Source organism: Megalops cyprinoides, chromosome 16 (genome assembly GCF_013368585.1).
Source record: "Megalops cyprinoides isolate fMegCyp1 chromosome 16, fMegCyp1.pri, whole genome shotgun sequence".
In the NCBI taxonomy this organism is placed as follows: Eukaryota; Metazoa; Chordata; class Actinopteri; order Elopiformes; family Megalopidae; genus Megalops; species Megalops cyprinoides.
This window is the reverse complement of record NC_050598.1, coordinates 20,110,226-20,137,683: the sequence shown is the minus strand read 5'-3', so window position 1 is coordinate 20,137,683 and position 27,458 is coordinate 20,110,226. Positions and strand designations below refer to the sequence as shown.

Sequence of the window (27,458 nt, the reverse complement as noted above, 5' to 3'; positions counted from 1 at the left end):
TAAGGGCACAGCAGCAGTGCCTCAGCATGGAATCGAACCAACAACCTTTCAGTTACGAGCACTGCTCCTTACCACTATGCTAAACTGCCGAAAACCCCCAAAGGTGGAGAATTCTATGCTCAGCATAATGTCTTTTCCACTCAATGTATGTGCAATCCAAGCTCCAATTTAGAAGATATTAAAAAGCACCTTGCCCCTTCAATAAATCCTTGCCTCGCCACATCTCCCTGCCACTTCTGCCCCTTCACTCCTCATTGCTTACTAATCTTAACATTATACAAAGCAGATTTACAAATGCTCTGCATGTCCACAAAAGCCCTTTCCCCCATGTTTTACATCTGTGTAGAACATCCTGTGGTGAGAGGCTGTTTTGAAGAGCTGAGCCAATGCAGGAGGAACTCACCAACAGCTGGGCAGGTTCAGGGTAATGCTAGCACCGATGTTCGCTCCAAAACACAGGTACCCAACGGTGCCAAGGCTGATGTAGAGTAAGGTGACCATTGCCATGCCCACGTACAGCACCAGGCTGAACCTCTGCGGCCTTTGCATTTTGTTCTCTAAAGGGAGCACCTGTGAAGGAGCACGGCATTAAAAACACACACACACTTAAACTGCACATCCTCCAATGTCACAACCACAGTCCTCTGGTCCTGGTTGAATGCATGTTCAGCCATCCTGATCTGAAACTTGAGAGCATTAAAGCCAAAAGAAACAGGAATAAATGATCCCCGAAAGATGACATACAAACAAGTAAATGACCCACATCGAACACTTTTCTCTATTATTTTTCATCATGGTATCAACAGTTTGGTCAAGGTAACCTTTCTCAAGATTCATTCTCAAAAAAGTCCATCTATATATAGAAGGACACATACATATATCTTGACAGCATAATCTGGGCAAATGTCATTGTGACCAATTTTTTTTTGTTCTTGTTTGATGACGAAGAGAGAAGACAAGTGTGATACAGGGGTCATCTACTCATTTGTACAGTCAGTTTCTAATTTCAAACATTAACAAGGGCATAAATGCATATTTTTTTTCAGTTCAAACACTTGAAATGTGATATGATAACTTACCACTCCTATTCCCTCAAAAGCAAATATTGCAGTTCCAAAGAAGAGGGGGTAATCCTTCGGTCTTCCCACATATGGCAGGGAGATGGGAATGGGAATGTTCTGGAAATCAGAGATATTGCATCAAAAACATCCAACATAGCAGTGGTTCTCACTAAAGAATTGAGAATTGATGTGTTAACTTGTGACTTTAACTCAAAAGATAACTCATACACAGGCCACACAGCACAATTTAAGTCAGGCAAAATTTTCAAGGGGGGTAAAACCACCCAAAGTCTAAAAAAAAATTCAAGAAAATGGCAAAGGCATTTTTCTAAAATGAATTATGGGGAACACATGATAGTCTTGCGGATTTAAACCATCAGAATATCAATCAATAACAGCAACAAGCAACCAGCAGTAAAATTCCATTCTGAAGTCTATGCAGAAGCTGTGAGAAAGACTTTGTTTAACTGCTACTTTTTATGGCTTCATACTGTGCAGAGACAGCTTAGAAAGGCATTCACAAGATGGGAGCACTTTCAAATCAAGTAAGCTGAGCATTGATTAGGAGGGAAAAAGTTCAAACGGAAACACATATCCATCTGGGACCTAAAGAGACATGTTTTGCAGTAAAAAAATGGAATTTAAATTGCACCACTCCGTGTGTCTGGCCCTTGTTTCTGCACAGAAATCATTTTCACAGTGTGTAAACCTGTGGGGAGCTGTGTTCTTGGGACAATGCCAAGAACACAGCATCTCTGGTTGTGTTCTTGGCATTATCCCAAGGACTGTTATGACTTATTGTAGTATTATAATTACCCATAAATGATTAACATCTTAGCAACTTAGGATCGTTACATCTATTCGGCTTCTGACACTGTCTTCATGAATATTTCACACAAAATTCTGAATTTGAATTTCAAGTTTGACTAAAAGTTTCTTCAGTCATAAAGTTGACATTTTATGAGGCTGGAAAATACTGGAAACTTAGAACAAAAACTATAAGAGTGCAAAAAAATTAGAAAAACATTATATACATATATTTCACTTGTTTACATAGCAGGAGAAATCCAGGAAAATGCAGAGGTAAGACAGTCAGTGAAAGGGTGGTAAATGACCCTGAAGGCCAGTGACACTGCCATATGTGTGACAATGTGTACATGCATGTGTAAATATATGCTCATGTGTAGATATATATGTGTGCATATGTACACCTGCTTACCGTGAAGGAATACCAGTATATCAGGACCAGGCTGGCACACATGACCAAGTTGGCCACCAATGATAAAGGTGCCAGGTACTTGAGGTTGGGTGTGAATACCAGGAGAATTATGAAGGGTAGGAAGCAGAGCATGTACAGGCGTGAATCGAAGCTTGGCACAATGACCGCCGTCTGGTTCGTGTCACAATTTGTAGTAGTGCCATTGGCCGCCTCCACAACCTGGGCAGAAAATGAAAGACTATACACCACTCTGTATACTAGAATATCCAGTCTTTCATACTTAACAAACACGTCAGACAAAGACCAATCTTTAGTTTTGGGGAAAGCCTTCCACATTCCATTTTATTTCGATTTGCATTTTAAAGCTCAGGGAAAATGTTGGTTGGGAGTATCAATCGTGTTCCAGGCTGTAACTTCATCATAAGGGTGCTTGTACATGCCTGGCATTTCTAAGAAAACATCATGCCTGGAACATCTTTTTAAATATACATGGATTTTTCATGTGTGAAATCCGATTATCTTTTGTAGAGCTGCAGTTATGTCCAGAATCCTCTCCATTGAGCAAACAATCTCTGCATGTCACCATAAGTCATTAATTTTCACAGTACTGCAGATGATTCCTGCTTGAGGGTATAGAGAAAACTAGAAGATGTTAACGGCAGCAAGCAACATCAAACAACATTACAGCACGCATCAGGGAGTGACAAGAAAAGGATTTCAAAAGAGCACAATACCACTCTCTAGTGGTATTTGCCCATCATGGAAGGTGGAAAACTGCAACAAAACACTCATCTGTCAGAAGTATTCAATCAAGCGCACTTATCTTGTGATCATTTGATAGCTATGTTTCAGATACACACAAGTAAATAAAAACATTCCAGATTTGTATGTTGCACAAGTAATTACAGTTAACATGCAAAATAGTCCCTTGCATCAAAGAGCAAGGCTGAATCATTTGATCAGCTGTGGCAGGCCAGAGATTCTCAGGCCTTCAGCTCATACAGTCTCAGGCCCTGCTTTCCCTCCTTTAAATCTCTAATGGCTGACTGATAGAGGACTTATGGACCACAGACTTTCTACTCGTTAACCCCACACCCTGGTCTAATGTTGTGACTGTCTGAAATTTTGATTAGATATTTGTGTCAGGCTCGGGTGTGTTTAGATGGTGTAGAATGATGCACCTGAAGGGATTAATGAGCTTGAAATTGACTAGTACAAGAACAGATCTGCATCCTCTTAAAAATCCACAACAATGGCTCTCTATTTTGAGAAAAATGTTTTTAAAAATGTTTAAAACCCTTTGGACATCATCATCGAAATGTGAGGATTTATCCATCAGGTGCAGCTTTGCTTGAGAGACAAAATGAGTAAAAATCAACAGCAGATTTTTTTTTTTCCTTGTTTTGAGGTGTTATAAATTTATACTCCACTGTCACGACAACAGGACAGCAGATGCTCTCAAAGTGACATTTCAGTTATGAGCTTATAGTCTCTATATTCTAATGTAAGTGTTATGTATTGGTTTCAGAACTGGGGAGTTAACTTAATATCTGCAGGTTCAAATCCCAGGTTGGTTACTCCTTTTTTACTCGTTAACAGCACTTAAGCCATAAATGTTTACGTAACTATTCAACTGCATAAATGGATATGTAGCATGCAAGCTACAGTGATCAAAGGACGTCGATGTACAAGAACAGTGGAACGCCCAGGACTCAAATCGACACTTATGAGGGTGTGGAGTCCTAGGCGTTGGTTTCTGCTCCAGTGTCACAAGGCTTCTTACCTGCTTGACGTTATCACTGAGGAACACAAAGTAGACACAGCAGAAGCCCAGCTGGGTAATAATCAAGAACAAGTTCACCACACGCCTGGAAAAAAGGGAGACAGAAGAGACCACACCACTCAGACAGGACAAGAGGAAACACACACAGAGCCCTGCAGGTGTGAGGAATGTAGGCATCTTTCCACCCACAATGGATTACCACCTGGAACAGCATGCGACCTGCCTCCACACACACATAATGGCAAACAATTCAGAGGCGAAATGAAGACTCAACCCTCATGAATGATTTCCACTTCCACCACATCTGAGCAATCACATTAACACATTCCTATCATAAATTCTCTCCCCTGGGTGACTAATCTCTATGCATTCTAAGTACTGTGCGTCCTCCTTTGCTCCACTACATGATTAAGTCACTTTCAGACCAACTGTCTTTCTATGAACTGCAATATAACCAATGGTAAACACGATGGAAAGGCAGAGCCACACACACGTGTAGTCATTTTGAAAAATCTGGGTAGGGGACAGATCTACCCTAAAACACTCAGTATTTTCATGAGTATACATTGCACAAAATCCTGATGCTTCTATCATTTGATTTGATGATGTTTTGCTGCACTCTTTCTCCACTATTGACTTGTGGCCACAAGTGTGATAAAACAATGACTTCACAATTTACCTTCCCCAAGCTGAATGCCTCCTCATCCAAGACACATTTTCCATGCCATACTCCATTGCCTCTCCATAATTCAAAAAAGGTTTCTCCATCCTAGAAAGACACATAGTACCAATATAAAAGTTTTTGCCAATATCAAAACAGACAAGAAACATCAAAAAGACTATCAGGAGCAGTAATACATTTTACATAATGATGCAAGACATCTAACTGCCAAATCTTCTGTCATTTACCTACATTCTAAAGTGACAGCATTAGCATATGAAATCCCACACACTAATCACTGTCAGTTGCTTTGCACAGATATCACAACACAGTCATTATGAACACCTTGCCATTACATCACTCAAAGTAAGGAGCATTGATTAGGAGACATGCAGACTAAAAAGTGTCTGGAGAACATACAGGGCTTGGATCTTACCTTGTGCTTAGATGACGAGAACATTTGACGAGGAGGTCCATACAATGGACAGCCACTATCCCCATCACAAAGAGACTGACAGGCCCCAACTGCATGCAAAGACAAGAGGAGAGAAGATGAAGGGCCCATACTTCTTTATTTATATGTGCTCCTTTTCTAACCCAGTATGAAAGGCATTAGAGTGAGTTTAGCTGAAAAAACTGTAATGCTGTGCTGGTGTGTTCAGCCAGTGTTCCTTGATCCTCATTGTTCTGCTTAGATGAATAGCTCTCTCCAGGCCCGTCATTAGAAATTCCATTCAACTACAAACTGACGTAAAATATGGAGTGAAAGAAGCCTTCACAAAGTAATTATCCATGTATGAAAGGAAAACGAAAGCAATGTGATTGCATCAGTATTATTGACTTTTGAAATATTTACAGTATTATGTCTGTGTTAAGAGTCAGAAGTCAGTCTCTTTTTTTAATACAATTTCAAAGGGAATCTAAAGTTGTACAGGGGGTTTAGAGTATACCCAAACTGGCCTTCTAAAATGGATGTCATATCAGAAGACTGAGTCAGGAATACTGGAAATTTCCATCAAAGTGTAAAATGCCAATGTGCTGTTGCAGATCCACAACAATGTAAACAGTGAAAAGAGAAATTGAAAGATGTTTCAGTGTATGAAGCTCATCCTAACCACAAGCCCAGCATTCTTGACAGCCAGAGGCAAACCCAGCAGTCCTGTGCCAATATTCCCCTTCAGCAAGTGGATCAAGGTCTGCAAGAACCTGCCAGGACAGAAAATGAGACATCAAGATGGAGCCTGAGACAGAAAGGGAGTGACTCAACAGTCAATGTTTTACACAGTCACCTGTATCACTGTAAAAATACTGTACTTTATAACAGCAAATAGCCCCATCTCTGTACAAAACCTTCATATCTTTTGTCAGTGGCACTTACAAAAAAAAATTCAGTACAAATGCTTATTTCTGCTCTTTGCTGAAAGAATCTAAGAGTAACCAGGGAGACTGTCCATTCAAATTCAAAGCCAATGAAGTTCTCCACAATAGGCACCCCCTTTTGTCACAAAGAGATGCAATGTTTGATTAATCTCCAAGAGCACTGTGAGGACAGCCAATGTTTTGCCACAATTGGTGGAATAAGAAATGTCCTGGGAGCATGCTCTCTGTGTGAATCTGAATGTGGTCTTTTGTTGCTGAGACATGAAGCTACGTGTAGCAATGGCAATTTCCTTCTGGGATGAGAATCCTCTCAACTGCATCTCTGTAATAAAACTGCTGTAGTCAGGAAAATACTGCTTTAAAAAGCAAACAAAAAAATCTACTCCTGATTCAAACGTGAACGATGAAGCCACTACATGTCAGCTGGCACCAATCTAATCCTGATGCAACAACTCTATCTCTTGAAGGAGTCAAACGCACACACTTTTGCCATTCCTTTGTTAGGATGCCTGTGTCTCTGCTGTGGTTGTTAAAGATAACCAGTCCATTTTTTCAAGCAGGTTAAGATTTCATATTCTATTTTACACATTATACCACAAAGCAGACCACCACATTTCTTGTCCAGTGATATGTGGTTCAAAGACACAAATCATTTCCTTTCTAGCAGTAAACTAAGCAACACTGAATTTTATTTTCAATTCCATTTTCATTTCTGTATGTGAGGTGAGGAGCTGTGGCTTAACACAATTCCCCTTTCATGACAAAGGCTTCTCTTATAGAACATTAGCTTCATCTCTACTTTATGTGAACCAGGGATATTCTTTTACCAATTTGAGGTGGACACTTAATGAGCAGCTATGTACAAGCAGATTTCAGGCACACCATGGATGGGCAATGGGATGGACAAACCCCTTGCCAACCTATTCAGCCATATTTTGCCTGCGGAAAGAAATCAATGTTTTCTGCCACTGTAGGCTCCTGGTCGTCAGCTGATAACAGGTGGTATCAAATGCAAGAACTGTAGGGCTCAACCTTGGGCTTGAAACATCAAGTACTTTCATTGACTGAGCCACTCAGGAGCTCCCTGACGTTTGGTAATTTTTAATATAAGTCATCAGTGTTATGCTTTACAATGATTCCTGAAGTTCCTCATCATGTTTGTAACATCTGGTTCCAAAAGGAAAAGGAGGCTGTTATTTGGTGTCTGCTATCAAGCAAAATATACTCTATTGACACAATGCAATGAATTATGGTTCAGCAGCGGATGGTTGGCTGATGTAAAGCGTCCTTACGTTGTCCCTGTTTTGCCTCCAAGGCGTTCATACTCGCTCTGGGATTTGGCAGGTAGGTAGGCAGTAGGCATGTCGGCCACCTCATCAAGGGACTCATCTCTGTTGAAGGGTGCGGAGCCTTGAAAACACGCACGCACACGCGCACACACAAGCGCACACACACGCGCACACATACGTACAATGACTAAAACAGCTGGAGCTTGTCATATTTCACATATTTCACCACAATAAAACTTCAATTATTTATAATTGCATATTTTAAGAACTGATGATATGTAGACCACAATTATATGTAGACCAAGATTAAGTTAAGATTTGGTTAAAGAACCTAGAAAAAAAACCCAAAAACCTAGAGCAATGAAGGTAAATATAAATCTAACATTTTTTCTTTTATTTTTACTGTGTTCATTTTATTTCAAGTAACATAATAATTGTCTTTCCTCTGCAGAGAGTAGACCAGACATTCTACAACATGTGTCAAGCAGCTTAGGCAACACAATGACACAGTGATATATGCATTTGTAAAGTAACAACACACTATTGGCTCCTGTTTTAAGTAGATGTGAAGCAAACACTTCATGTTGATGATGGGGGGATAAGGATGGAAAAGTTGGTTGTTCATAATTTCCTGGCTGTGGAATGATCAATTTTTAAAAGATACTTTGAGAACAGTACTGTGAATTGATCCTCAAACATTAAACACAACCATCCAGATTAGATTACACTCACTTCAAACACTCAACAAAAGATTTGTGCTTAATTTCAATTCTGACTGCAGCATGAAACATTTCTGTATTATCAACTACTTATGTGGAAAAAAAAAAACTTCCAATTCTGCATCTGGATGATATGTAACAGAAACTATTAAAAGCATACAATACATTGCAAATTTAAACTGCTATATGTAGAGGAGGTTATGGTATTTTGCTAAACCTGACACTCCCAGTGGGCTTCCTCACAGTCTGGCTATGAGACTGTGCTAAAAACCATGAGCTGCAGAACTACCTGCTGGAATGGAATTTCTTTTGGGACAATACGATGAAATGGAATGTCAGATTATGATTGTTGCTGAAACGCCCATTTGTGTCCTTTTGCCAAACTACAATACAGCTGCACACACATATACACTGTATTAGTCTATTCCATGCAGCTTTGAAACAACATTCTCCAAATAAGGCAGGACAGTGACAAGATGGTGAGATGAGCTGTATTACCGTCAGCAGTGCTACCACTGTCCATGGCTGTGATAGTCTGGGCAGCGGTCTCCGTTCACAGCTTCACTAACACCTGAGCAGGCCAAGTCTGCGCCTCCCACATTCAGTCACTGTCATGATAGAAAACCAGTGGTTATTATGGTGATTGTACACAGACGCAAACAACAAAGATCCAATTAATGGAACCCTCAAACAATCATTCACGATCTGTAAACTATTTATAAAATGTAATTCCAAAATAAGTCTTACAGTATGAAAAACTGTAAAACTCCCTAGCAAGGTCTTTTAGTCAATTCTAACTGAATTGGTATAATTCATAACCAAAACAGCCCAGGGCAAATTTACTAGGTAAACTCATACAATACCAGTGTTACGGAAAAACTGTTGTTACATAGCTCAGTTTAGTGTGTGTGTTTGGAGACATGGTCAGTTTAGGCTATTTAATTCAAGCTCATGTGGTATGCAGCATAGCAACCAATGAGAGGACAGGATGCACTGTTTGGGAAAACACAAACAACATACCCAAACTATGACTCACTGGGCTAAGGCAGAGCAGTAATTTTATTCAGGTGAGTTCAATGATTAAATACACTGTGGATAAGCCTTTTTCTGCTGCAGTTTAAGGAGAGGTGGGGAGCTGGTAGAGAATTGTTTTAGTAATTGATGTATGTTCCTGTTTTGATGAATGCTGCATCATCACCATTAAACCTGATCCCCTGTAGCATTCTTCAAAAGTGGGCCATGCCCGAGCTCACACAAACAGTTTTCTAAGGAGAGCAGACCTAATACAGTTTTATAAGAAATGGAGTACAGTCTGGGCTATAATGGGGACAAAACTGTGAACGAGCCCCTCGTTTATGTTCTCCACTATTTCAATCCTGTCAGAGAAACTGAAATCCAACCCAAGTGGTGTCCTGCATGTTTTGTAACTCCCACCCTTGAACCCAGCGGCCAACACCACAGTCCTCTGGGCGTCACTGTTACTTCATCGATAAGCCTGCACTCAGTTAGGGTGGACTTCCCACAGTTTCACTTAGTAACTGTACAAGTGCATATCCTACTGTCTAGGCAAACAGATATGGATAAGACAGCGGCTCAGTTTCTCCAACATCTTATAAACGTTGTAGAATGGACAGCAAAACCAAGAGTGTATAATGACCCGAATGAGAGCATTTTCATGTTATATTCCTACTTACCGTACCTTTCGAGAGGTTAGGGTTAGGGTATGGTTGGGGTTATTTAAACGATTTTGAATAAAAATGAAAAATGAGGTCTGTATTGTGTAGCCAGCAGTACTTTAAAATCCGCGGTTATATTTATGTACCCTGCATAACATTACACCTCATAGTTAAGAGAAAATGGCGCATATTGTATTTAAAACAAAACAACAACAAAAAGCTGTAGCTAGCTGGCTAGACAGCTTATTTTGAGAGTCCGGAACAAGCAAACAGCAAACAGCCACCTGCTTCAAGGACAATTATTTGCTATCACTTGTCTGCCACCTCATTCAACAGAACTAAACTCGTCGGTCATCATCTGTATCAATTAGAGTGAATGACAGCTATCTGTTAACCACAGAGATAAACTGTTGTGTGCAACAGCTGACATTTTTGACAATTGCGTCCTTATCCTGAATAGCAATTATCCACCTGTATAGATCCATATATCTGCCGTCAGACTGAATGCAACTTCCAAGAAGCTACTATAACATGCCAATTAAACAGCTGGGTACCTGCCCAGCTACTAATTCACTAAAGTCTGGTAGCAAGGTGTGTCTGTACGACTGAAAGTCCTGCGTGCAACAACAATTTTTAAATTTACTAACTAATTTTATCAGGCTAGCTAGTGAAGCAACTAGGCAGTTAACGTTTCCAAACTACTGAACTAAAACTAATTAATTGACTGACCGAGTAATAATATACCGGTGCCACAGAGAAATGCACAAAACTTGTATCCAGTTCTAGCATCTGAACGTTGCATATCTTATTGCCAGTGAAGATTCTTTCTTACCAATGATAGGGATTGTTGTCCAGGTTGGAGTCTGTCTTTACTAGATGTTCTTGTACTAAGCTTTAGCGTTGTTTCCTCGTTTGGGTTTCGCTTGATCATATGATTTCGCCTACACTGTGATCAGCTGACCAGACTATTCAATGAATAACTTTTCGCCAACAACATCACTTAATAGTCACTCAATGTGAATATCCACACTGAATAAATATAAATTAATGTCTGTTCCATATCAATAGCCAGTTATATTTTGGGGTTCGGTAAAGCTACCACGTTAGTTACGTGTAAACATAGCTAATATGCAATAGCTAATATTCAGCTAATCCATCTGACAAAGCAAAGGTAGCTGCTTGTAGAATTAATGTAGCTCGCTAACTAGCTAGGTTAGCAAGCTAGTTCGGAGGCATGCACTATTGCCGGGTCGTTCTATATTGGTCACTGGGTATGAAGTTAGCTAGCCAGTAACGCTATTGTGCTATGTATATTTGCTGTTTTAATTGGCATGTTATCTATTCCTCTTATCATTTCTCAATTAGTTAACAAAACAACCGCAGATCCGCGCGTTTACATCTTTTGCACTGTATCATTCGTCGCGAAAAGTGTAGCAATCACTTGATATTGTTTCCGGGACACGGCGGTGCACTGGACTCAAGACTAGCTACTCTAGAGGGAGGGGGAGAAACTACACAATAGGCAGCATATAATCGCCAAATACTGAAATGTTTAAAATTCGTAAAGTCTTCATGGTCTTAAAGGATAATATAGAAATGATTTTCCGTTTACTCTATACTGTGTAATGTATGCTGGCTAAAAAGCAACCTGACCAAATTTACCAAAACACCCAGGTTTTGAATTTTACGACCATCTCTAAGACGTGTAAAATAGTGGTCTCGTGACTGGAATGCAAATCGGAGAAAACGGAAGTGAAGAGGGTCCTCAATACCGAAAGGATCTGTTAAAAAATGACGGCAAGTAAAATAATGATTTTAAAAGTATATGCGGCTCCTGCTATAAGGTATTGATGACCGAATATCGGTCGTTATTGACAGCGCTCAAGCTAGTAAAATATTCGTGTTAATTAAACACAAGCCGGCTTGCTAAATGTAGATAGGGCCAAACTTTACAAACGAAGCCTGAATGTGGCCTGGCTTTCCTAAATGTTAAGCATTGTATTTGACTGTGTTGGTTAATTTTCTGAATACTTTCACAGAAGCACGAATTTTTCGTTGATATGACCTGTGAAGGATGTTCAGGCGCAGTTACACGAGTCCTCAACAAACTGGGTAAGTTCCGCCTGTACCAGGCTAGCATTATCCATAGAAGTTGATGTTTAAAGTGCCGAGCTGTACATGAGCGTATCTCTTGACACCCCACATTTCAATGGGCTAGTGTGTATATCCAGATTTAGTTAAAATGTAGACAGCTCGTTAAAGAACATTCATCATATATTTGGAAGTCATGTCTTGATGTAGCCACACCGACGTAATGTTGCCGTTTGATTACCATATATTTCAAACTAATTTTTTAGCTGTTTATGCTTGTACAGATTTTTGACCGATAAAGCAAGTTTTAGCAAAATCACTTTTTATTTGCATTGAGTTATTGTGTCATCAGAATTAAAAGGTTGTACTATGAGAAAAAAAAATCATTGTGAGGATTCTGCAGTGAATGAGAGACGTACTGTAAGGGCAAAAAAGAACATTTACAAATGTATTTTACAAACAGAACAGACACCTCTCAATCGGCACATCAGATATGCAAGGCTTGAAAAAAAGCTTCCAGACGTGGAGATGAGATGTAAAAGAATCATTTTAGTCTGCACACCTTACACAAAATTAAAATCTTTATGAACCCTACTATTCTGTATGGAAAATTGACCATGTGATTTGCACGAGTCTCTGTAAGTGTCCTTTTAACTTAAACTGGTTTACAGACTGCGGAGCCTGGTGTCTCAGGAAGGGTCATTTGCACGTATGGATTTGAACCATGCATTAACCACTGTTTTTGTGTTAGGAAAGTGAATAAGTTTATCAGCCTCTTTGTTGTTGAACTGTGGTTGGACTGCCATGGTGGGTCCTGTGAAGTATAATCACATTCACTCTAACATTAGATAGAATTTGCCCTGCCTTGCAGTACCTGGTGTAGTTGCACATCGTGATCACCATATAATCTCTTCAATGAACCATGCTTGATTGGACCATGTCGGAGATATTTCACACGTAGGAATTCGTACAACCCAATAAAAAGAAGCACTTACTGTAAATCCAGAAAAGCCTTTCAGATTCCAATCCAAAGGAGATGTGAGGTTAGTTGCAAAATTACAGTAGACCACTTGGAGTTCCTGAGGAATGGAGCTCCTCTTGTTTTATTGTTACCTGACCAATCAGAAGGTAGTAGGAAGTGGCCTGCTGGACTCATCTACTGCTAGGCACAGCAAGCAATTTTAAATTATTAGCAGCATGCTTATAACATTGCAAGCAACAGCAAGTTTAAATTATACAAGGGTGTTTGCTTTTGTAGTTATATTAAAATGATGATCAGTGTAGCAACAAAATAAAAGTCAGTGATGTCTGTGATGTCCACACAGTCCCTTTCCTCCACATGCTCACACATACTGCTTTCTGTCATTTGGGATAGGTCTTCTGATTTTATTGTTCATTAATTCTTAAGTCATCACACAAGTACGATACAAACCACATTTCTGTCTGTGATACATTAAGTGTCCACATGGACAGTATGTGTATAAATTATGGCTATATGATGAAATGAGGCATTGTAGTTTATGCTATATGGTTCAATTTCTACATTTTGCTTGATAGTAAATATGGTTTAAAATCAAGAATTCTACCTTATTCACATCACATTGTAACCCCTGAGCTCCAGTTTATTTAAATAGAGTGTTACAGACATGCAAAACCTGAACGCCTTGTTTCGGAAACATTTGAACTTTACTGCATATACAATAGTCCAGAAATTGTATTCCTTTTCAACAGATGTGAAATTTGATATTGACCTTCCCAACAAGAAAGTATTCATCGAGTCTGACAAGGCTGCTGAAGTTCTCATGGAAACGCTGAAAAAGACTGGAAAGGCTGTCACTTACATCGGACCAAAATGAAGCGCCTCCCCCTTTCTTGGATAAAACAGGTGAAAGGGACATTTTAAATTTATCTTTCAATACTTTATTGTCCCAGATGGGAAACTTGGCAAGGCAAACAGAAACCACACACAATACCTGCAGCATTGACAGTACAGATCCACCAGTTTAATTTGTAATGTCTCCTGCCGCTGCCACCACGGGAGTACATAGATGGCCTAATGGATTCATCATGAAGTTCTCTTTCTTTGATGAGAGAGAAAATGCCCATTTTCCACAAAGTGGATCTCCCGATCGAAGTGAGTGAGCACGCGAACAAGTCCACATTTCACTCGACATCACACAAATACAGTTCCATACTGTACATATTTGCAGACAGAGGAGAAGGATGCTTTTGGTAGTGGGTTTTGGACATGCTTCACTGTCATTGTTTCAGTGACTTGGGAGAAGCAGTAGCCTGTAGAAATCATGCCAAAATGGTAGTGCTTACAGTGTTGATTGATACAGTTAAAAATCTGAAAGTGGGTTTTTAACACAGCCTTAACTATGTGTGCACTGAACATAAAGTTAGAAGGGACATTGGTCTCCTTGCACAGGTCTTCATATTCATTAGAGAAATCATATTTATCAAATTTCAGAGAAAAAATTCTATTTTCTCTTTATACTGAAATTTTGCCTTCAGATGTGACCTCTCCATTTGCTTTATGTTTATCTGTCTCTGTACTTGAAGGGCAGATGCTTCCTAATCAGCAAATTCTTCAAAGATTTGGAGTCCCAATGCTGTAATTAGGATGCATTTAACTTGCTTCTTGGGAAAAACAAGATCCTCACAGAATGAAATGTAGCTACATACAACATCAGTAAATTTATCAATATCAGTAGTAGAGTCCTTAAACACTGACCTATTCGTATGGACCAAAACATCCGTGTAAGCAGAGAACAAAATCATCTGTTGAAATACTGGCCTGTTGTCAGATAGTGATGATGGTGGTGGTGGTTGTTCGGTGCTGCAGATTTGTATGCATCTTTTATAGATCTATAAGGGGTCCAATGTCTAGTTGGGCTGGTGATATAAAATGATGCTGTTTACAATCATGGTTCTGTTATAATATGAAAGGGCACAGGATAATGTTTTTGAATCTACAAAAAATGCTTGTCATGCCTTGACTCTATGGTAGTTTCTACACAATTTCCCTCTACCTTAAAAAGCACAGGTTCCTCATGTGGGGAGAAAAAAACACAAGACATAGTTAAAGTCTGCTTGACACTAGGAATGTGTCACTTTACAAACCCCTGTTCCATGTGCCACGGTATGACTTTGCCCGTTTTACACGTGCAGTCAGAGCAAATGTACTTGTAAAATAGAGTGTGGGTCATTTCAAGCCACTAAAAGGCTGCGTAAACATCCACAATACATGTGAATCAAGCCCTTAGACTTTATAATATGTTTTCTAGCAGGCCAATGTACATAGTGGTTGTGTGTGTTGAATTTGTTCATCTGTCATTTGTGTGGCAGGTGACTGCTGCTGATATGAAGGAGTGTTGGACAGACCCACCATTGACAGCCCAGTTTGAGAAGTGGCTTTCCCACCCTGCTGAACAGCCAGCAGACCTTTGACCTCTCAGCTACAGATTAGTGTACCCCTGGGGACCCTTAGTATGTGCTCTTTAAAGTTGTATACCTCCATAATTTAAAATATGTGTAATATTTGACTTAAAAACTGTCTGACAATCGAGGAACAATCTCTCTGTGTGTGTTTTTTTTTTTTTTTTAAGCCTTGTTATAACGATTCACAAGGAGCTGTGCAATTAGGAAAAGCCATGATCTGCATGCATGTGTCCTGATTTTAGTTTTTAGAGTTCCCGATGATCTGTTTCTCTGAATGGAAAAATAAAACATTTGCAGTATCAGAATGTATGTTTACATTCATCTGTTCGTTCATTTTTCTGACATTAATGTATTACCAAAATGCATTGTGAGCAGAATAAGTGCAGACACAAGCCACCTTTGGCTTGCACTGTGTTCTCTGTGTCTCACTCCAAATATTTTGGAGTAAACTGTATCAAGCCATACACCACAAGAACATATCAGCAGATAGTCACTCTTTGCATGTAAACAGCTTAACGGCTAAATCCTTAAATGCCTGATGTAATAGCTTAATTGTCTTACTGGCTTTGTTGATGCCCAAGCTATGAAAATGCAAAACATTTGGTTTTGCAGCTTTGCTGAGAAAATAAATTCAGGAAAACCTCACCAGTAGATGGCAGTGTTTGCATGTCTTGAATAGTACTTCTAAGAGCCGGCAAATACACTGAAGTTCACTTGATGTAATTTAATCTGCCAATTTTGTATAAATCTGACTCTTTCTTTTCTTTAGCTACAACACTAACAAGCAAAATCCACTTTTGCTTTAGTAGCTTCTAATTCTCATCTGTTGTTGTAATTTGACACTTCAATAAACATCTCAAAACACTTCCATGTGTGTGATTCATTTTGTTTGGTGCTGTCCCATTTTGTTCTTTTGTATTTGATTCACAGCAATTTGTTTCTAGCTTTGATAAGATCTTTTAATACACAACGGATTTATTGGCAGTCATGAACTGGATCACACTGAACAATAAATTTAAAAAGGGAACATGAAGCTCAGCAGCACAATGGTGTAAAGCAAATGAATAGGATGGAGAAGTCAATATAAATGAACAGGAAGCTGAGAAACATTTTGCTGCAATCATTTGGATTCAGCTAAATATGTGACTTCACCACGATGTGAAAACCTACAATAAGTACTGAATGCATGAGAAGTGGTCTGCTTTTCATCAGATCACACCATGAAACACTGCTGAAAACAAAATAACATAATTTGCAATTTTCATTTCGGTTACATCTGACCATATTGGTGGCAACTATTAAGTGGGTTTCAAAAGAAAATGTAAAAATAAAAAATAATTATACAAGAGACTTGAGTTGATCTGTTTTCATAAAGTTTATATACCTGAAATTGATATTTGAATGTGATTGTATGTTTTTACTGTATATGCAATTGTTGTCATTTGACCTCCTCTAGAGTATACATTAATTATTTGTTTATAGGTACTGGTAAGCTTTATCAAATCAAAAAGGTAAATATTGTGGGCATACTCAAAAAAGCTCCTGTACATTCCACTTCTTTAAAGTGGGGGGTAAAATGCACTTGAGGGGATACAAAGTAACAGGTCTGGGGACAGTGAGAGCATTCTTAAGAATGGAGACTGATATCTCTTGGAGCGTGAGTGTGGCGCATTGTCACAGATTGCCCAGCAATATTTCTCAATGTCTCAGCCGGCTCAACACGAGTGGATCCATCCACAAATCCCAAGGTCACCGACACTACCAGGGCGTAAAAGAGGGTGGCACAGCAGATGTAAAAAGACCACCCTAGAAATTTTAGCATCAGTGGCATCTGCTCTTCTATGGATACCAAGAAGGCAATGACAGCACACATGCAGAATATGACTGTGGAGGGAAAAACACCCAGGTAAGACACACAGACACATGCTCTACTGTTCATTAGAGCTAGTGCGCATTACCATTATTATTTTAAGTGTATATATCAGTGAGAGCTTCGCTGAAGGAGTTTAATAGGCATTACCATCTCAGAAAACATGTTTGATTACATCAAGCATTCACCAAGTTTTGGCCTTTATGAGGCACATCTAACCAAACACATTCACAGAACAACCCAACGTGGCCTTTAAACAGTAAATTCTCACTGAAAAAGGCATAAGATATTGTCTTGGCTTCCTTGGATTTGTGCAATGGGGGCTGACATTTTGCATACCTGAGAAGATGTTTAGGACTAGTGCAATGATAGCCCTCTTTCCTTTCACGAGAGCTGGTCTGATGGCAAAGAGGGTAAGGAAGGAGAGAACACAGGAGCTGGCAAGAAACATCCATGTCAAGCTATATGTGCCTGCAAAAAACAAGATCAGGGACGACACTGAGCAGAGACATAATCACGGTCCCAGGCAGTCATCAGGCGTGGACAATATTAAATGATTTTTTTCCTTTTTTTTCCCACTGTAGCAGCATGCCACCCATTTCCGTGGGGATCGAACCACAACATTCCCGGCTGTACTGCTGTGTTTGCTGCGGTCTTGACTTTCAGAGTGGGTGGGTTGTGGGTGGGGGGTCGGGGGGGGAGGAGGGCAGAAGACAGGATGGCAACTTGAGCGAGTTTAATGTCACAGATCACGGGTCCGAAGAATCTCCCCATACTGGCACAATCACAGCTTTGTAGGTCTAGCCACTTGCACACGCTGGGCGCTCAAGAGGATAATGGGAAGCGTGCTTACCCGTCCAAGCAGGGAATGCAGTGCAGCTGGAGAAACCCTCGTAGCTGTTGCAAATGGCAAAGAGGCCTTCACTGATCCCCTCGGGCTGGACGAGCCATTGTGGGGCACAGAGGCACATTGTGTAGAGGACAAACTCCACAGATACCATGGCTGTCATCACTGTGACCGGGTTCCTCATGCTGGGCCTGGAGACCAGTTTTCTGTGGTGGTTGATTTTGTCTTTTTGTTGTTGTTATTTGTTTGTCTTTCACTGATGTAGCCTTTTTCCACCACGAGCCTTAAAAATTTAAAGTAAAAAGCTCTTCAAACAATACATTCTGGATATTGAAGACCATGTAACTCAAAGCCAGGGGGAGGCTCACCCTTCTCCTTTGTCTTTGTGAGTCTTGAAGATCAGAGTGGTGAATCTCTTCTTAATTGACTGGCCTCTCCTTTTTGACAGGTACTTGTGGCATAGCAATTCATTTGCAAGTCCATGAGTGCTTTCCTCCCTCTCCAGCCTCTCCTGTCTAGGAACTGCTAATGCTCTTCTTAAATGGTAGAATGAAAAAGGTTGAGAAGGCAACCCGATTCGCAAGTTTCCAGTATGTGTATTTCCTTAGCAGCTCTGAAGACCAAGTCATTGATTGCGTTTCAACGAGGGCACTTCATAGAAACAGTCTCTGCTCTCAGTGTGACTACTGTATGCGTCACCAATTGTCTCTCAGAAGAGACATGCTTATCACAAAAGCTTGGGATATAATATTACATGATCTGAAAAATATTGTCCAGATTATCTCACATACTGCCTGTTTGCATTTGTGTTTTCTGCAAATAACCATTATGGGTGAGGTTTAAGACAAACATAGGCTCAGTGAATAAACTGTAACAGCATGACACATTTTTTCCTGGTAACAATTGAAGGTGTTTGTCTTTTGGTTATCTGTAAGGACAATTTTACGCTTGGCTCAACTTCCACACACAGCCCAGAGACAGGACATTTCACAAAGCATAACGATAACGATAGTCCTACATTTTGCATAAGGAAAACACAAGGCTGTTGCAATGGTTCTCAAACAAGTGAAAGGCTAAAGAAAGCAACCCAATTGCAGTACAATTTACTATGACAAATGGACTCCAAACTCATAAATGGGTAAATATGTAAACATAAGTCAAAGGTCTTTCAGAGACTAAACAGGAAAGATTGCTTTGAGTGTAATATGACTGTGTCCAAAAATATGAAACAAAGGTATCTTAAAGAGAGACCATTAAATCCAGCAAACGTCTCTTCCAATAAATGAGGCAGGGGAAGAAGGCCTTTGTAGAGTGAATGCGGTGAAAACAAAGTCAGAGAGGATTCTTCCACCCTTGCTGCTTACTCGTTCACCATGAGCTTGACTGAGTTTTCCTCTGATACAACGTTTCCTTCATTACAACTCCACAAAACAGGTTGCTAAAAAATTTCATCTTAAAGCTAACACACCACTGTCCCCTCTCTGTCTCTCTCTGTCTCTCTCTCTCTCTCACACACACACACACACACACACACACACACACACACACACACACAAACACACTTCTGTCCTGAGCTGACCAACAAGCTGTGTCCTTTACAGAATGCAAAACAGTCTATTGAAATCCTATCCGTTTGCCAAGGAAAACAGGAATAGTTGATGTTTATTCATAAGGCAAAGCACATTGGTTGAGAGCTCTGGACAAACACACAGTAACCAGGTACACACACATACAGTATATATACCCTGTTTTGATGGAACATATGCCTTACCAACCCATCTCATTCAATTTAACAGAACTTTGCAAAAAAGGGAAACAAACACATCAATTTTACTCTGCGGACCAACTGTTTTTAGACTGTTGCATATTCACAGGGACACATCATCAATTACATTTAATAAATCAACAAAAGTAATACATCAGTCAAAATAAATTAATCCAGATGCGCTAGTAACAGATATATCAATAGTAATGAGAAACTGCAATGAGTAACAGTACTTGTCATCTGTGGAATGAAATACTTCACTAAAAGTAGAAAATTGTTTTAGTCATTCATTGAGAAGACATTTTAAAATGCTATGAAGCAAAGCAAGAGGGTCCCTAGCTCTGTTTCTCTTTGTCTGTCTGTCTCTCTCTCCCTCTCTTCTCCTGCTCTCTGAAAACCGTGCGGCAGGAAACTAGTGTCTGCCACAGAGGTGACAGATGGAAATGCTGAGTGAGTGTTCCCTCTGTATGAGTGAATAGTCTACTCTGTGGCTGCTGGATAACATGCTGTGCATAGTTACCTGGCATTACTTCAACCTACAGAGAAAGCTAGAGCAGAACTGCAATCTTCTAGTGGTTAATGCTGACTCTAGCTCACAGCTTGCTGGAAAATCAACAGGCAAGTCCTCTCCATCATAAATCACAAAAAAACAAAACAAGAAGACGGGAGTCTGTCACAGGTCCTCAGATGCCCGTTTTGTTTATAACTTTCATATTATTATTATATTATTAACAAAATTAAAGTCTGAAGGTTAAATTGTAAAAAGGCTGGCTGCTATCAACTTTTTTTTTTTTTTGAAAAAAAAAAAACAATTCTAGTAGCTTCTTTTTTCAAAGAAACAGCAGTTTACTAACTTTTCATGGGATGTTCTTTGCTGTTTTAGTCATTATTTGCACAAATAGATTTTAAGATGTGCTGAAGAAGGAATTATAGAGAGGGCTAGGTAATGACTGTGTGGATGTTCTGCTGGAAAGGAAGGATAGCACACCTGTCAGATCTGGAATTCCCCCTCATTCATCATAGAGGGTTTAATCCCTCTAAGGCTGACTTGGTTTTTAACACAGACAGTGGGCTGCAGTTGCTATGGCACCGTTTGTGCATTTGACAACTTTAAATGTCAAAAAGCCTGGGGTGGGCTTTTTTACAATTTTCAATATGAAAGATTTCTTACCATTTATTTGTTTGATTTTTTTTTCAATTGTCCAGTGCTCATACAAGCAAATGCATAACATACACAAATTCATGCAAATTTGTACATAACATATGAAATCCAAGATCAGAAATTCAAGTAGTTTACGAACATAATTGTGTATTGAACATGCACTATTCCCACACAACATAACCTTGAAAGCAACCCGATCACTTGCCATCTATATTTTAGGTAGGTATTTTAGGTATTTTAGGTAGACCCTGCCATAGTCTATCAGCACAATATGCAAAGGTATGCTTGTCAATGTTTGCGTTAGATGATGAAGGTTATGCCCACACCCTGCATATCTGGTTGAATACCAGTGTCTTACAGTTGAAAGGATAAACATCCTGTATTCAACAATAGGTTCCAAGCCTTTTTCTGACTCTTAACCATTTGAAGCCTATGTGCATCTTACAGGCTTCATTGTGCTTAACTTGGGGTTTCTTGACATTGGAACCAAATGCTCTGGCTCAAACAGGAAAATCATATTGGGCCCAAATTAATATAACCCAGCTCAGAATATCAGCAGTCTTAAATATGGTTTACCTTTTCAAGTACTGTTTTCCTGGACTGCTTACCTATGGAGTCTATACATAGGTTCCAAATAAAACAAGAATCTACATGAACAACACAGCTTCAGTCACCTGCTCAACCTTCCCCCTATATCAGAGACCTGAAGAATCTGGTGGGCTCCTGAGTAACCCACTAGGCATGCATTTAGCTGTTAGCATATTCATGACTAACACCATAGTGTTCAAGCTTGTACAAGAGAAGGTGTTGATCTGTTAAATCAGATGTGGTCCTGAACTCAATGTACACTACTCCTGTTAACTCTCCCCTGTCCTTGGCAGATAGTCGTCTGTCATTTTAGAACCACAGTAGCTGTAGAATAATTGGGGCTATATCAATGTTGTGGCATAACATGGCCTAACAAGATGGCTGCATGTAACACAATAATATATTTGATCAACCCTTTCCCCATCCCTTTCAAGCCAGTGGCTTCTTACTGACAAAAGACTGACCGACCTGAACTACTGTCCTTACCAGGTTGTGAGGTCCTTGAGTCTTTTGGCAATAAACATGTTTTACTACCCTGTGCAACAGCCAAGGACTTTACCATAATACTTGACCATCTCTAGCAACTGTATGGAACAGAAAATGAATAGAAATCAAGGAAATGTTTTTGTCTGACAATTCTGTAACATTACTATTCTGTGTCTATGTTCTTTCCATAACTTCTAACCTTAGTAGTCCTGTGTGTGGGGCTTTGGCCCTGCATATTTTTATACATAAAACTGTCTTGTTCTGTTTTTCACGTAGCAACATGGCTGCCCAATTTTTTTGTACTCCTCTGATTGAAGATAGTCCAGAGACATCTGCGATTATCTTAGCTCCATCACGCAAGTGCATGAATTCTTTCAGGCTGTTATCCATCCATGGTGCAGGTGTAGACTTGACAATAATGCCTCTCAATGGTGTGTGGCTGTCAGCTGCCATGTCAAACAGCCTTAAAACAGTCCGCAGAATCAACAACGTCAGCAAACAAAGCGACTGGCGATGGAACATGGCACTCTTTGCTTTCCTGTGCTGATCACATGAAATGTACAGAGAAGGTGAGTTCTGCAGTTCTGATAACATGGGAGACGTAGATTGAGGGGAGCAGATTATGGAGGCACACGTGGGGGAAGCTGAAAGGGATGTTTAGACTGCCCACTCCTCTTTTTTAATCATTACTGCATCTGAAAGTGGCACATGCTTACGGTATCACTCATAGACACTTGCAGTCATATAGGGGGTTGGGGTTGGTATTTTACAACAGACATATACGCACGTCCGCATGCACACACATGCACACAAGCACACACACACACACACACACACACACACACACACACAAATTACTATTACTATTAACATAGTATATATCCTGTATTTATAATTACAGCTTCTATCACTTTGAAATTGAATTTGTATTCTCCATAAAGATTGCTGTGGATGGAGATAAGACTTTTCCTGTCCCTTCCAGTGACCTATCACCAAGCTGGCCTCCTCTGGGGATTATTTTGAATTGATTTCTATCTTCTGTATTTATAACTGAATGACTTATAATAAAAGAGCTGATCTGATACAAGACTTTTTGAGGCACAGATAATAATGTTGGGGTTTTTCTTTACCATAAATTTTCTTGAAAATATGTCTGGCTCAATCAAATAGAGTTCGTAATCTAGTTTTGCAAACAGAGTTTGACCATTCCATGTAGAAATTTACAGTAATAAAGCACTATAATTGAGTGATGTGATTTTTTTCATTCAAGTCAGAGAGGAAAAAAGTTCTTTTTTGTCTGGCTGTCCATTCAAAAACTTTGTGGGAACAAATTTCAAGTGTCTTATGCTACCCGACACCTGTTGCATCACCAGAGTACAGACTGTACTAATGCCACGGTATCCCTGCCCAGAACTGCAGGCTATGTCTAATTCGGTTCTGATGTTTCGCTGCACACGTCACCACAATGCTGACCACGAGGCAGGCCTGGATCTCATCACTCACCGGTGTCAGACTGCACCCTGCCTCTTTAGAGGTGGAGTTAACAGCAGGGAAAAGTGACACATCAACCACAGCACAACTCACCACCTCCCTGTGGCCACCACCTAACTGCAAGGCCATTTCTTACTCACTGTCCATCCAGCAAAGTTTTAATGCATTTCCAATATGATACTCAAGTCCTTTGAGCATGATCAGATTATATATGCACCAAATAAAAAAACAAAAACAAAAAAAAAAACAGAAGTTCATCTCGACCTTCTGTAAACACAGGTGAGACTGATGTGACTGTTGTGGCGGATCCTGTGGGCAAAGGTAATCAAGAAAGGAAAAATTAATAAGGACATACACAATTATCGTGATCCTTCACTAGCACTCATTAAGAGAGTAAATGGGACCAGGGACATGCAAACCTACAGAAACCTGCAAACAATTTTCATTTCATGTTTAATACAGCATGGAATCTGACAGCATTCTAATAACCTTATCCGTATCCCTTCTATTTGACCTAGCTGAATGTCATACAGTATTATTGCTTATACAATAGATCTTATATCACCCTCTAGCATTTTCACCTTATTACATTGCCTTAGGAAATTTAGGAAGTCACACAGAATATTAGGTAGCCACAGACAGCACTCCATGTATTTTTCTGTCCCCTCACTTGCTCTTTTCCTTTGTCATATTATTTGTAAAGTCTGTTGACAGAGCAGAAGTAGCTGTTGTCTTTGTTTATTCTGCTGTTCTCCATCTCTAAAGTGAACTGCAAAACCTATCAAAGTCTGCATGTACAAAGAGGCTTGCAGTGCAACCTAGCATTTCCTGACTCACATGCATCAACCTTAAGGCAATAGAAGTTCTGCTAATACCCTGTGGTTACTGAAGTTTCAGACAAGGTTAGTTAACCCTGTTCCTAATGTGCCAGACATTACAGTTGAATTTATTGCCTCTATTTCTTAATAAATTAAGTGCAATTGTTTGGAAAGATTAAGGCAGATGACCATGTTCTTGAGGTAATAATTATCAGAATCTCTTTTTTTATTGTTCCTCTTTGAAGCAATGAAAAAATGAGTCAAAAGAAAAAATAAGTATTCATTGTGGACAAACTCCTAAGAAAAATTAAATTTCTGATGGATTTTTTAATGAGTGTATGTCTTCAGCATTTCATTTTGAATTGTGTAACAATTTCCCATTTCCATTTCAGTGATTGCCAGACAAACCACATGGTGAGGAAAAAACTGCATTTCTGAATATGAATCTGAGCTCAAGAATTTTAATGCTGTACAGATTTACTCTGCATTCCTGAGACATGCTTTCAATTCTTCAGATGTGTATATAATCAATTGATAAAACACTTTAGAGCCAACTTACATTCAAAGACTGTAAACACTCTTTTCTATGCTTATGTGCAGTAACTTTGAAGATGCTGCAGGAATATTAACCTTTCTAAACCTTCTGCTACTCTGGAGACTTCCCACATGTCAGTTTGACAGAGAAAATAGTAGACAGACCATAACCACGTTTAAATTCTTCATGATAAGTGGATGTTTCTACAGGATGCTGGTCCTGTAATCCACAGCATTAAGTCACATTTATACACATTCAGCAGTCTAAGAGAGGGTGAAATGATTCAGTTTGGTGAATTTAACTTAAATTACACTATTAACACTCTCAGTTTTCCCAAGCCAAAGCACAAATTAAAGCTGAAAGACTTTCATTTATTTCCATCCAGTGTTGATGTAATTTGCTGTTGTTTGGCGTTTTTGTAAGGAGGTGCTGACTAAGTGCAATAACGGCTATCAGTTTGAAAAGAGTCTTTCTGCTTGCTGGGATGTAAAAATGTAAAGAGTTGGTGTGACTTTATTGAGGAAATGGAGGTGAAACTCCGGATGTTGGCTGTTATTCAGATTCAAACCAACGATCACACCACTCTGGCAAAATTCCCTTGATGCATTTCAACATGACAAGTAGTCAGTTAGAAAAAGGTCCCCTTTCATATGCTGGGGTATGCCAGAGTATCAAGCTATATTAAGGATGGGGTAACGGAAGGTGTTAGCAAGAACCAGTATCATAAGAATATTTAATATTTCACATAATTTAGTGGACAACAGAAGTTCAGCTACCATTATTTTAAAATTTTTCCAGCCAAACGAAAAATACAATAATATTTCTGCAAGACTGCTTCACTAAAGAATCAAGGGTGGTACTTGGCATGATTTCTATTTTGCTGTGATCACACCATGCTGTTAAGAGGCAGACCTGAACATGTATATTTGTAATTATGCACTGAATTCCTGCCTGCAAGAGGCACGCTGTACTTTGAGGGGACTTGTTGCTTCAGATACAGACAGCGCCACGTCTGCAGACTGAGAGCCGGTATAATTACACTTCCTCCATCGCTTGTGTTTGGTCCCGCTTTAACCATCTGCTGAAGCCAGAGTGGAAAGAACCAGTGCCACGTCGCAGTGCAGCTATTTTTTCCTCCCGTGAATCATCCAGATGTTCTTCTCCTCACCAGTCTGTACTGTACGTGCAGACATTGCTAGTCTATTGCTGTTAAGACATCCAGAATTCTGCATTTAAAACAAACTACACTGGATTCATCGGTTGTGTGGTCACATTACTTAGGTTTGAGGTTGGCTCTTGGAGAAAAAGCCCAGTCACATAGCTTTCTGGGATTTTAGGAAGGGTTAGTGGACCTAAAGGCCCTCTGTGTTGACACAGCAGGTGTTATAGCAGTCAGATATTTGAAGTCCTGTGTATTTACTCAGATAACATTCAAATGGTAGCCAAAGGCTCTTCTTTCTGTTTAGTGAATCTGAAACTATCCAGAGTAAAGGTCAGTTGTAGAAAATGGCTACTGGGTTTTCAGCTATAGATACTGAGTAAGTGTATGCTCACGTGTCTGTGACAAGTGATCCCTACCCTCCTTTTCACAGTGGAGAATCTCTCCCCATTGGAGAGTGGTTGAAAACATGTAGCACATGGGTTTTACAGTGGATCGTTGATTGTTTAACTAACACATTTATGATATAGGAAAGTATGTTACAAGAATAAATTGTTTTTCGTGAGCCCTTCCCATAGAACAGAGTCTCAGGAGCAGCAACTGTGGCACGACATAGCCCAAAGAGCATAAAATGAAGAAACTAAAGGTGGAACCATTAAAAATTATTCATGATTTTGAAGACAAATAAAGCTACACCTACTGTTAAAGTGAGGCTATCCAGCTAAATACTGAGGTTAAGCCTTTTTTTTCCTGTTGCACATGTTATGATTTTATCACTAACCACAAGCAGAGGCATGTATACCAGAACTCTGGGCCACAAATGAAAGAATCTATTAGCATTTACATCAAGGGATATTCCATGCAGAATTAAAATTGAAGTGGAGAATTAAACCAAGGTAGTTATTATGATTCAGTCAGTTAGACAGATAATTCTAAAAGTGTTCAAAACACATAAGCTTTTAAAATGTGTGAAATCATTTATTTTTAGATTTTGAGGAAACAATACAGATCCTGACCATGATGATGATGATGATGATGATTATTATTATTAGTAGTAGTAGTAGTAGTAGTATGGAATTTTATTTTCCCAATTTAGCTCAATCCTAAAAGACTGAAAATAGTGCACATATAAAAAAGTAAACAAAAGTAACAGGACAAATAAATCTTTCAAAAGCAAAACAAATAAATAAATAATAACATTGCCTGATGTAAATCATAAGCATAAATCAGATACACTTTGACTATTTTATGCTTAATCTCAAGGACCTCTAAATCACCTTTAAATCTTTTGTTCCTGCAATGTTCTGGAAGCACAGGTTATTGGGAGTTAAGTTTTGGACAGCCCACTGCTTGCATGGGCGGTCGGGGTTTGTGTTTGGGGGGGGGGCGCACTGCTGGGCCTGCCCACTGCAAA

At 39.5% G+C, this 27,458-nt stretch overlaps 2 protein-coding genes across 2 annotated transcripts in view; one reads left to right on the top strand and one right to left on the bottom strand.

Moving 5' to 3' along the window:
• The window catches only part of slc36a1 (solute carrier family 36 member 1), a 64,765-nt gene extending 53,389 nt beyond the window's left edge, over window positions 1-11,376 (bottom strand). The window contains exons 1-10 of the mRNA XM_036548863.1: window positions 10,621-11,376; window positions 8,611-8,720; window positions 7,397-7,514; window positions 5,840-5,930; window positions 5,161-5,249; window positions 4,743-4,832; window positions 4,064-4,148; window positions 2,281-2,499; window positions 1,080-1,178; window positions 404-570 (exon numbers count right to left, since the gene is read on the bottom strand). Coding sequence (XP_036404756.1) covers window positions 404-570; window positions 1,080-1,178; window positions 2,281-2,499; window positions 4,064-4,148; window positions 4,743-4,832; window positions 5,161-5,249; window positions 5,840-5,930; window positions 7,397-7,514; window positions 8,611-8,635 — 983 coding nt within the window. The 5' untranslated portion in view covers window positions 8,636-8,720; window positions 10,621-11,376. The remainder of the gene's footprint in view (window positions 1-403; window positions 571-1,079; window positions 1,179-2,280; window positions 2,500-4,063; window positions 4,149-4,742; window positions 4,833-5,160; window positions 5,250-5,839; window positions 5,931-7,396; window positions 7,515-8,610; window positions 8,721-10,620) is intronic.
• A 125-nt stretch (window positions 11,377-11,501) lies between these two features.
• atox1 (antioxidant 1 copper chaperone) lies at window positions 11,502-16,161 on the top strand. Its single transcript, XM_036548591.1, has 4 exons — window positions 11,502-11,585; window positions 11,828-11,900; window positions 13,611-13,764; window positions 15,231-16,161. Exons 1-3 carry the CDS (start codon window positions 11,580-11,582, stop codon window positions 13,733-13,735), a joined length of 204 nt encoding a protein of 67 aa, XP_036404484.1. The 5' UTR covers window positions 11,502-11,579; the 3' UTR covers window positions 13,736-13,764; window positions 15,231-16,161.
• Window positions 16,162-27,458: the final 11,297 nt, after the last annotated feature.

Bases quoted from the DNA above. Each gene is read 5' to 3' on its own strand.
- atox1 (XM_036548591.1), top strand. The intron at 11,901-13,610 runs GTAAGTTCCGCC...CCTTTTCAACAG, and splicing joins ACGAGTCCTCAACAAACTGG to ATGTGAAATTTGATATTGAC.